General features: G+C 44.6%; 1 protein-coding gene across 7 annotated transcripts in view; it reads right to left on the bottom strand.

Annotated features, from left to right (window-relative positions):
• tenm1 (teneurin transmembrane protein 1) overlaps nucleotides 1-12,258 on the bottom strand; it is a 1,669,493-nt gene that overhangs the window by 28,248 nt on the left and 1,628,987 nt on the right. For all 7 annotated transcript variants that reach the window (XM_078412545.1, XM_078412546.1, XM_078412547.1 and 4 more), the window contains 2 exons: nucleotides 11,452-11,687; nucleotides 1,453-1,749 (listed from right to left, as the gene is read on the bottom strand). In XM_078412545.1, coding sequence (XP_078268671.1) covers nucleotides 1,453-1,749; nucleotides 11,452-11,687 — 533 coding nt within the window. The remainder of the gene's footprint in view (nucleotides 1-1,452; nucleotides 1,750-11,451; nucleotides 11,688-12,258) is intronic.

Below are 12,258 nucleotides of genomic sequence, written 5' to 3'. Positions count from 1 at the left end.
CTGAAGGGCCTGTTTCCACCTGTGTCATTCTATGACTAAATAATAGTGGAAGTGTCGCTGGTCATGAGGCTATCTACAAAAGTCACTGGTCAAAACCTTGGAGAAGGAGGGACCATGTAAGCAATGAGGATGATATAAGTCGCACAATTACAGAAGTGGATCGCCGGGGAATGTACAACACACAGGTTGCCTGCAGGTGGTCTCTTGGTTCAGTCTAAACATACAATGCAACGTAATTTAACCACACAGCTTTCAGTTTCTCTCCCCGCGTGTTCCTGTCAGAACAGAATCAAACGCAGTACTTCTTTGATTTGTAGTTTGAGCATGTAATTCAAGTTTAGGTTAGCAACTCCCAGCTCATGCCTGAGTATGAAAATAACTGCAGATGCAGGTACAAATCGAAGGTATCACAAAATGCTAGAGTAACTCAGCGGGTCAGGCAGCATCTCTGGAGAGAAGGAATGGGTTAAGAATAACATCAGTCTGAAGAAGGGTCTCGACCCGAAACGTCACCCATTCCTTCTCTCCAGAGATGCTGCCTGACCCGCTGAGTTACTCCAGCATTTTGTGATACCCAGTTGGTGCCTGGTGTGTAAAAGTATTATGTAATGGCTTTTGCAAGAAAGTAGAACAGCGCAGCGCAAGACCAGGCACACAATGTTTGTGCCGAACATGATGCCAAGTCCAACTGATCTCATCTGCCTGTACATGATACTTGTCCCACTATTCCCTGCAATTCCATGTGCCCATCTAAAAGCCTCTTAAACGCCACTATTGTATCTGCCTCCACCACCACCCCTGGCAGCGCGTTCCAGGCCCCCACCACTCTGTGTAAAAATGTTGCCCCACACATCGCCATTGAATTTCCCCCCTCTCATCTTGCAGCTGTGCCCCCCTAGTGTTGGATATTTTCACCCCCTGGGGAAAAAAAGGGTTTGCTTGTCTACAATCAAGGAATACTAGAAATGAGCTATTTTAAAACCACAGAGCACTGGTTTTGTGCAGGTAGGAACTGCAGATGTTGGTTTACACAAGATAGAAGATGGAAGATAGGCATGGTGGCGCAGCGGTAGAGTTGCTGCCTTACAGCACCAGAGACCTAGATTCCATCTTGACTCTGGGTGCTTGACTGTACAGAGTTTGTACGTTCTCCCCATGACCTGCGTGGGTTTTCTCCGAGTTCTTCGGTTTCCTCCCACGCTCCAAAGACGTACAGGTCTGTAGGTTAATTGGCTTGGTATAAATGTAAATTGTCCCTAGTGGATGTAGGATAATGTTAGTGTGCGGGGATCGCTGGTCGATGCGGACCCGGTGGGCTGAAGGGCCTGTTACTGAGCGGTATTTCTAAACTAAAGTAAAATGCTGGAGTAACTCAGCGGGTCAGGCAGCATCTCTGGAGAAAAGGAATAGGTGACGTTTCGGGTCGAGACCCTTCTTCAGGTTTTGTGTTACCTTTTCCGAGTAAGTGTAGCTCCATATTTTTCCGTCTGCCAGCACCCGGGATATAATCTGGCCAATCTGATCATATTCCATTCTTTCAACCCAAGTTCCTCTTTGCATGCCTGTCACCAGGCCCATTGGGGAGTAGGTGACGTTGACCTCGTTGAAGTTGTTGCTAGGTGTCCACAGAACTGGCCGCCCCGATCGGTCATACTGGATCTTGAGAGTAAATTTTCGGTGGTCATCGTAAATCTTCCCGATCCTGGTGACCCGGTCAAAGTCTATGGACAGCAGGTTTCTGTTGTGAGCCTGGCGGGAAAGAATCAGCAGAAGTCATTAATGGCATGGCATTGCTTTAGCCTACATGGTCAGGATAAAATATAAAGCAAAGTACTTTGTGATATAGCGTCATAGAGTCTTATGGCATGGAAACAGGCCCTTCATCCCAACTTGCCCACACCGATAACATGTCCCATCTGCCTGCGTTTGGCCCATATCCCTCTAAACCTATGTCCGATCCATGTACCTGTCCAAATGTCTCTTAAACGTGATATCTGATGCAATACTGATTAGCCTCACTTCTAATTTATTTTCAACAGGATTCTCCATGAAGATCTTGCAGATCTCAGCCATGTTAATTCAACAGCGAAAGGTTTAATCCCTTTGAATTGTAAGGTTTAAGCAAAGAAAAGTGCGTTTACCGACAGGATGTTGCAGGACTCGTGGGCCTCAGCTATAGGGAGAGATTGGACAAGCTAGGATGTTGCCAGGTCTTGAGGGCCAGAGCTACAGGGCGACACATTGGCGCAGTGGTAGAGTTGCTGCCTTACAGTGCCAGAGACACGGGTTCAATCTTGAAAGACTGGAGCGACTAGGCTTGTATACACTGAAATTTAGAAGGATGAGAGGGCATCTTATCGAAACATATAAGATTATTAAGGGATTGGACACGTTTGAGGCAGGAAACATGTTCCCAATGTTGGGGGAGTCCAGAACTAGGGGCCACAGTTTAAGAATAAGGGGTAGGCCACTTAGAACGGAGATGAGGAAAAACTTTTTCAGTCAGAGAGTTGTGAATCTGTGGAATTCTCTGCCTCAGAAGGCAGTGGAGGCCAATTCTCTGAATGCATTCAAGAGAGAGCCAGATAGAGCTCTTAAGGATAGCGGAGTTAGGGGGTATGGGGAGAAGGCAAGAAGGGGGTACTGATTGAGAATGATCAGCCATGATCACATTGAATGGTGGTGCTGGCTCGAGGGGCCGAATGGTCTACTCCTGCACCTATTGTCTATAGTCTGACTATGGGTGCTGTCTGTACAGAGTTTGTATGTTCTTCCCGCATGGGCCCGCCTATTATTCTCGCCAGTGGAATATGTATAGATTTTGCTTTGGATAGGATTTTGAATAGAACCAGTGTTTACAATTATGTAATAGGAGGTGTTAATATTGGTAGCTACAGGTCCATCAATGATGGTTGGCTTCAGACACTGGATCAAAGCATTTAAAAGTAAGACTTGCATTGAAATACTACCCATTGAGCAGTCCCAAAACAGTTAACTAATGAGGAACTTTTGGAACGTAGCCACTGTTGGAACATATAACTATTTTGCCTGAGGCTAGATATTCTAATGCACCAATTGAATTTCAATGGATATAATTCCTGACTGAAGAATTTCTCAAGATCTGTGATATTTAGGCAATTGATTTTGTTTTGATAAATGAAATCTATTGCTACACTGGAATATGCAAAAGCAGCACAAATCTTGATAAATTATTCGATTGATCAAGTTTAACATATCTTTTTTTATCTTCTTCGATGAGTTCTGGTGCAAATGCAGAATTCAGTGATTTAAAAAATATATATTATTTTATTAAAGATTTTTTTTAAAAAAATGTCTTAGCTAAAATACAATTATTAAACTCGAAATAAATTGCCAAAGTGGCGCCTTAATGTTCTGAACAAAAAAGCTACATATTGCAATTTGAAAAGTAGTGTTCACTTCTCAAGTTTCCTGATGAAACCCATAATTTATGTAAAGGAATTATTTTGTGTAAAGGAAAAGATTTTTAAAGCCTTTTGCGTTTAAGATTATTGGTGGCAGGATGTTTACATCGCTGGAGGTTATTGATCAGTCTATTACTCTGTATAAACCTCTGCTACAGTAACACCAACATAACCCTGTCATCCCTTGGCCTAACATAAAGCGCCCATGTTTTGTCTCAAACATTTACCTCCAACATTTCCCTTTCAAAATACAATAGTCTCAATTTGTTTGTGCAAAACATTTCCTCCTCCAAATATTGTTTATTTGGACTGTGGAGTAGCAGTAGAGTTGCTGCCTTACAGCGCTAGAGACCCGTGTTCGATCCTGACTACGGGTGCTGTCTGTACGGAATTTGTACGTTCTCCCCGTGACCACGTTCTCTGTTTTTCTCCCACACTCCAAAGATGTACAGGTTTGCAGGTTAATTGACATTGGTAAAATTGTAAATTGTCCTTCATGTGTAGGATAGTGCCAGCATACAGGGTGATTGCTGGTCGGCACGGACTCGGTGGGGCGAAGGGACTGTTTCCACACTGCATCTCTAAACAAAACTAACTAAACTAGTTACGAGTTTAGAGATACAGCATGGAAATAGGCCATATCGATTTATTCACAAAATGCTGGAGTAACTCAGCAGGTCAGGCAGCATCTCGGGAGAGAAGGAATGGGTGACGTTTTGGGTCGAGACCCTTCTTCAGACTGATGTCAGGGGGGCGGGACAAAGGAAGGATATAGGTGGAGACAGGAAGATAGAGGGGGATCTTGGAAGGGGAGGGGAAGGGAGGGACAGAGGAACTATCTAAAGTTGGAGAAGTCGACGTTCATACCACTGGGCTGCAAGCTGCCCAGGTGAAATATGAGGTGCAAATATGGAAATATGGAAATTTGAAATATGGAAATATGGAAATATGGAAATATGAGGTGCAAATATGGAAATATGGAAATAGGCCATTTGCCCCACCGTGTCCACGCTGACCATCGCTCACCTGTTCAAACTGGTTCTACGTTATCCCACTTTCTCATCCACTCCCTATACACTAGGGTCAATTTACAGCAGCCAATTAACCCGGAAACCTGCACGTCTTTGGGATGTGGGGATAACCGGAGCACCCAGAAGAAACTCACGTGGTCACAAGCAGAACGTGCAAACTCCACAAAGACAGCACCCGAGGTCAGAATCTAACCCGGGTCACTCAGACTGTGAAGCAGCAGCTCCACCAGCTACACCACTGTGCTGCCCAACGTATTGCAGGAACTTACTTTCACTGCTCATGTTCAATGCCACATTAAGAAGAATCTAAATGCTGCCTGTTAAAGATCCATCCCTGCTTTTCTTTCATACCTCTCAAACCACAATACTCCACAGGTATCCACATTAAATTGCATCTCTCATCTATCTGCATGTTTGTGAAATTACTAAACAATAATAACTTTCATAATGTTTCATCTTATACGTAATTCCATTCCATTTATTTAAACAGAGAATAATGGAGACCCAAGAAGGACCCCGACTCAAAATATCACCTATCTATATCCTCCACAGATAGGGTTGCCAACTGTCCCGTATTAGCCAGGACATCCCGTATTTTGAGCTAAATTGTTTTGTCCCATACGGGACCGCCGTTGTCCCGTATTAGGCCCGGACGGTGCTTTAGGCCCGGACACTGTAGGCCCCGACACTGTGGACCCCGACGCTTTAGGCCTGGACACTGTAGCCCAGGGGCCACTGCAATCCCTGACAGTGTAGGCCCGGGCGCCGCCTAATGGAGGTTGCATAGCAACCCGCCTCCCGGCCCGGGCGGCCGCCATTGGTGGAACGGGAGCACGTGGCCACTGACTGGGTGAGGTCACGTTGGGGGCGGGGCGGTGACGTCACCTTGACCCGTATTTGGGAGTGAGGAAGTTGGCATCCCTATCCACAGATGCTGCCTGACCCGCTGAGTTACTTCAGCGCTATGTGTTCTACACAATGTGGACCTTACACTGACTCACAGTACATATCTATTCAAGCCTCCTTTAAATTTAAACAGCATGCAATTACCTTAAATTTTAATTTCATGTTCAATTTTCTACCCGTGCTTTTTTTCCACTACTAATATTTATTTCAATATCTTCTTACAAACATTTCTGAGACATGCAATTACCTTTCCAATTGGGCATTTGTTCCACAACTCCATTAAGACTGTCAACACAATTTTGTTGGCGAGACACAAAATGCTGGAGTAACTCAACAGGACAGGCAGTATCTCTGGAGAGAAGGAATGGGTGAAGTTTTGGGTCGAGACCCTTCATCAGACTGAGTCTCTCAGTCAGACTCAGGGTCTCGACCTGAAACGTCACCCGTTACCATTCTCCTGAGATGCTGCCGGTCCTGTTGAGTTACTCCAGCATTTTGTGTCTATCTTCGATGTAAACCAGCATCTACAGTTATCTTCCTGCAAAATTTTGTTTGATCTTTGATCTTCTTTCCCCATCTTAAATGAAGTTGTTTCATCGGTTACTGCATGATACCATTTAATTTAAGAAAAACTCCCCACAGCCTCTCTGCTATCGTCTCACCAATCCATTGTAAAAGCCTTAGGTGCATACCAACATTTATGGAAAAAATGCTGGAGTAACTCAGCAGGTCAGGCAGCATCTCAGGAGAGAAGGAAAGGGTGACGTTTCGGGTCGAGACCCTTCTTCAGACTGAAGAAATGTCTCGACCCGAAACGTCACCCTTTCCTTCTCTCCTGAGATGCTGCCTGACCTGCTGCCTGACCTGCTGAGTTACTCCAGCACTTTGTGAATAAATACCTTCAATTTATACCAGCATCTGCAGTTATTTTCTTACACCAACATTTATGTGTGTCTGCATCTACATCTATCTCCATTAATCATTGCTATTTTCAATGAGGTGTCAATACTGTGTCTCCTACCTAATGATGATACTTAATGGATTTCTTCTCCAGCTTCCCACCATGCACTTGGATACACCAGATCTGGGCCCCGGGAGATTTATCTACCTTCATGTGTTTTAAGATATAGTTATATCGTTTTAATCATATATCATGGTTTGGGAGCAACTCCATCCAATGGATCATTTAATTAGCTTCTTGAGATGCATCAGAGAAGGCATTTTATCGGGATGCATCATAGCATGGTTTGGGGACAGCTCTATTCAAGACCGCAAGAAACCGCACAGAGTTGTGGATGCAGCCCAGACCATCACGCAGATCCCTAATCCTGAGACCGGCCTTGAGCACAATTGCCAGCCATGGGCTGGGGGTAAGTCAGGAGGTTTGGGTGACGTTGTAGACCCAGGAGACAGAATGATTAAAGACAAGGAAAATACTTACCTGAGAGAATTTCAGTCAACTTAATGATGGGAGTATCAACAATGGCAAGTCTCAAGATAGTCTCAAGGGTGGCACAGGGGCTTGCAGCACCAGGGACCCGGGTTCGATCCTGATTGAGGGTGCTGTCTGTACGGAGCTTGCACGTTCTCCCAGTGACAGTGTAAGTTTTCTGCATGGGGTCTGGTTTCCTCTCACACTCCTAAGGCGTACAGGTTTGTAGGTCAATTGGCTCTGGTAAAATTATAAATTGTCTCCAGCGTGCAGGATAGTGCTAGCGTACGGGGCCACTGGTTGATGCCGTCTCAGTGGACTGAAAGGCCTGTTTCTGCACTGTATCTCTAAACTAAACTAATAATGAGTGTGGGAAGGCAGCGCAGATGCTGGTTTACACCGATGATAGGCACAAACAGTTGGAGTAACTCAGCGGGTCAGGCAGCATCTCTGGAGAAAAGGGATGGGTGACATTTTGGGTCGGAACCCTTCTTCAGACCCTAATGAGGTCCAAATTCCCCGAAAGGATGAATGTGTGGGCATTGTCTTCTTCACATAAGCCACTGACATAGGAATGACATTAGGGTGCAAGGCTATTCTGAGGAAATAGCTTGAGGAAAGCTTGGGAGTGGTCTGCTGCAGTCCAAAAATGTTTATTGCAATTCACATCAGAGAGAAAAATAAAAAATAAACAACCTTTCAATCTCTCAGTGCTGAAAACAAAGTATTAAGCAATTGAATTATTCAAAGCACCCATTTATTAACTTGTGGAAAAAATATTTATTTTGTATTCAATTCGTTCACACATTTTATCTCAATTTATTGCAATGATTGGTTTATAGTAAAACAGGATGTGGGAATTTTCAAAGGATAAATTACTTTGGTCATATCATATCATATCATATATATACAGCCGGAAACAGGCCTTTTCGGCCCTCCAAGTCCGTGCCGCCCAGTGATCCCCGTACATTAACACTATCCTACACCCACTAGGGACAATTTTTTACATTTACCCAGCCAATTAACCTACATACCTGTACGTCTTTGGAGTGTGGGAGGAAACCGAAGATCTCGGAGAAAACCCACGCAGGTCACGGGGAGAACGTACAAACTCCTTACAGTGCAGCACCCATAGTCAGGATCGAACCTGAGTCTCCGGCGCTGCATTCGCTGTAAAGCAGCAACTCTACCGCTGCGCTACCGTGCCGCCAAAAATCTAATCCATTGTATATTGAAATCTTGATGGATTATTAGCAGAATATTAGAATAAACTGTTTACATATTTATTGAAAAGACTGTGATAAGCAATAAATTTTAAATGGAGTGGGGCTTATAACTCACAGCAAGTAGTCTATTGTTCAGCAAAATAAACCAATTTACGCAGTCTCTTTGAAGAATGGATGGAGCAGAAACGATGAGAACTTATCTCAAGAAAAACAGGACAATTTCCCCAGCAACTGTTGTGAGGTGAATACAATTATGTTTAGAAAATCAATCTCAGTCACCAACCATACTTGACAGGTATTGACCACAATCATATCCATTTTGAAATCTGATCAGTCTGAAGAAGGGTCCCGACCTGAAATGTCAGCTATCCATGTTTTCCAACTATGCTGCTTGACGCACCGAGTTACTCCAGCACTTGGTGTCTTTATTTTGTAAACCAACATCTGTAGCTCCTTGTTTCCACATATCCACTTGTGTTTCCATGCTGTAGGACTCTACGACAAGTTTGCAGATGATGCTAAGATAGGTGGAGGGGCAGGCAGTGTAGAGGAAGTAAGGACTCTGCAGAAGGACTTGGGCAGGTGAGGAGAGTGGGCAGAGAAGTGGCAGATGAAATTCAGTATAGCAAAGTGCAGGGTTATGCGTTTTGGTAGTAAGAACAAAGAAGTAGATTATTTTCTAAAAGGAGACAGAATCCAGAAATCGGAGGTGCAAAGGGTTTTGGGAGTGCTGGTGCAGGATTTCCAAAAGGTTAATTTGCAAGTCGAATCTGTAGTAAGGAAGGCAAATTCAATGCTCGCATTTATATCAAGAGGACTGGAATACAAAAACAGAGATGTAATGCAGAGGCTCTATGAGGTGCTGGTCAGGCCACATTTAGGGTATTGTGAGCAAATTTGGGCCCCATATCTGGGGAAGGATGTGCTGGCTCTGGAGAGGGTCCAGAGGTGGTTTATAAGAATGATCCCAGGAATGAATGGGTTAGCATATGATGAGCGCTTGACAGCACTGGGCCTCTACTCGCTGGAGATCACAAGGTTGAGGTGGGGGAGGGACCTCATTGAAACTTATAGCATAGTTAGAGTGGATGTGGAAAGGATGTTTCCACTGGTGGGGGAGTCTAGGACCAGAGGTCACAGCCTCAGAATTAAAGGGCGTTCTTTTAGAAAGGAGGTGAGGAGGAACTTCTTTAGTCAGATGGTAGTTAATCTGTGGAACTCATTGCCACAGAAGGCAATGGAGGCCAAGTCAGTGGATATTTTTAAGCCAGAGATAGACAAATGCTTGATTAGAACGGATGTCAAGGGTTATGGGGAGAAGGCAGGAAAATTGGATTAGGAGACAGAGATCAGCCATGATTGAATGGTGGGGTAGACTCGATGGGCCGAATGGCCTAATTCTACTCCTACAACTTGTGAACTTGTGAGTATCCAATATCTCCTAGCAACCTCTTTGAATCTTTATTTGGTAAGAATAGGAAGGCAGAGTATTATCTGAATGGTGTCAAGTTAGGAAGAGGGGACGTACAACGAGATCTGGGTGTCCTAGTGCATCAGTCACTGAAAGGAAGCATGCAGGTACAGCAGGCAGTGAAGAAAGCCAATGGAATGTTGGCCTTCATAACAAGAGGAGTTGAGTATAGGAGCAAAGAGGTCCTTCTGCAGTTGTACAGGCCGCAGTGAGACCGCACCTGGAGTACTGTGTGCAGTTTTGGTCTCCAAATTTGAGGAAGGATATTCTTGCTATTGAGGGCGTGCAGCGTAGGTTTACTAGGTTAATTCCCGGAATGGCGGGACTATCATATGTTGAAAGACTGGAGCGACTAGGCTTGTATACACTGGAATTTAGAAGGATGAGAGGAGATCTTATCGAAACGTATAAGATTATTAAGGGGTTGGACATGTTAGAGGCAGGAAACATGTTCCCAATGTTGGGGGAGTCCAGAACAAGGGGCCACAGTTTAAGAATAAGGGGTAGGCCATTTAGAACTGAGATGAGGAAAAACCTTTTCACTCAGAGAGTTGTGAATCTGTGGAATTCTCTGCCTCAGAAGGCAGTGGAGGCCAATTCTCTGAATGCATTCAAGAGAGAGCTGGATAGAGCTCTTAAGGATAGTGGAGTCAGGGGGTATGGGGAGAAGGCAGGAACGGGGTACTGATTGAGAATGATCAGCCATGATCACATTGAATGGCGGTGCTGGCTCGAAGGGCCGAATGGCCTCCTCCTGCACCTATTGTCTATTGTCTAATATATTAAACTTGTGAATTTGTGACTCTACCACTTTCCTGCATTAACTTCCTATTCAGTGATTATCCATTTCCTCAATAGATTTGATAGACTGTGTCTTTGCTTGCACTATGGTCTGATTTCTGCACTATTATGACTACCTGGTATTACTGTTATTAATCTTTATCAATTTTTAAATTATTATATTTTATTTATATATATTGTGTTTTCGGGCTTGTTAAGCTGCAAGTAAGATTTTTATTGTTTCCTTGGGACCATTGGGACAGCATGGTGGTGCTACGGTAGAGCTGCTGCCTTTCAGCGTCAAAGACCCGGGTTCGATCCTGACCTCGGGTGCTGTCCGTGGGAGTTTGTACGTTCTCCCCGTGACCGTGTGGGTTTTCTCCAGAATCTCTGGTTTCCTTCCACGCTCCAAAGATGTACAGGTTTGTAGGTTAATTGGCATTGGTAAAAGTAAATTGTCGGTAGTGTGTAGGATAGTGTTAGTGTACGGGGTGATCGCTGGTCGGCGTGGACCTGATGAGCTGAAGGGCCTGTTTCCATGCTATATCTCTAAAGTAGTCATTGATCTGACTCCTGAGTCATAGAGTGATACAGTGTGAAACGGGCCCTTCGGCCCAACTTTTCCACTCCGTTCAACATGTCCCAGCTACACTAGTCCCACCTGCCTGCGTTTGGTCCATATCCTTCCAAACCTGTCCTATCTATTTACCCGTCTAACTGTTTCTTAAACGTTGGGATAGTCCCAGCCTCAACTACCTGCTCAGGAAGCTTGTTCCATACATCCACCAACCTTTGTGTGAAAAAGTTACCCCTCAGATTCCTATTAAATGTTTTCCCCTTCCACTTGAACCCATGTTGTCTGGTTTTATTACGAAATCAACTTCCAATTATCAGAAGATATCACAAAATGCTACAGTAACTCAGCAGGTCAGGCAGCATCTCGGAGAGAGGGAATAGGTATCAATCTGAAGAAGCGTCTCAACCCGAAACGTCACCCATTCCCTCTCTCCTAGATGCTGCCTGACCCGCTGAGTTACTCCAGCATTTTGTGATACCTTCAATTTGTACCAGCATCTGCAGTTATTTTCCTATCCAATTATGAGAACAACAATCCCGTTCGTCTTTCCCTTCTAAAAGTAATGCATTTTAGAAACATACTCACCCTGAACCTCCTCCCAAAGACGGCGAGAGTCCCCTTTGTCTGCTCCTTCCTCTGCCTCCACTCCACGATGTTAGGATTGTGTTCAGTGGGCAATGAGATGTTACATTTTCCCATTGTAGGATTTGCTGCTCCGGCCAAGAGGTGGGGCTCTGTCTGTAGAGTCAATTCCATCCCACTGGCAAAGTTCACTCGCAAAGAGCCATCGGGGCCAACCCAGTAAGTATTCTGAATGTGCTCTGGAACAGAAAGTTCCTGGCATGATTAGTAATTACATTTCACCGCTGTAGCAGATAGACACAAAATGCTGGAGTAACTCAGCGGGACAGGCAGCATCTCTGGATAGAAGGAATGGGTGACGTTTCAGGTCGAGACCCTTCTTCAGACTGAGCTGAGACTGACCCTTCTTCTGTCTGAAGAAGGGTCTCGACCCGAAACGTCACCCGTTCCTTCTCTCCAGAGATGCTGCCTGACCCGCTGATTTACCCCAGCATTTTGTGTCTATTTTCAGTGTAAATCAGCACCTGCAGTTCCTTCCTACACATTCATTCACTGCTGTAGAAGTTCAGTTTAATTTATTGTCACGTGTACCGAGGTACGGTAAAAAGCCTCTGTTGAGTGTTAGCCAGTGAGAAGACTATGCATGATTCCAATCGAGCCATTACACAATGTACGGATACAGGTATCCAGGGAATAACATTGGACCAAGGTAAAGTCCAGTAAAGTCTGATTAAAGATTGTCCGAGGGTCTCCAATAAGGTAGATAGTAGCTCAGGACTGCTCTGTAGTTGCTGTTAGGGTGGTGCAGTT

Source organism: Rhinoraja longicauda, chromosome 15 (assembly GCF_053455715.1).
Source record: "Rhinoraja longicauda isolate Sanriku21f chromosome 15, sRhiLon1.1, whole genome shotgun sequence".
Lineage (NCBI taxonomy): Eukaryota > Metazoa > Chordata > Chondrichthyes > Rajiformes > Arhynchobatidae > Rhinoraja > Rhinoraja longicauda.
This window is presented reverse-complemented; position numbering and strand designations above follow the sequence as displayed.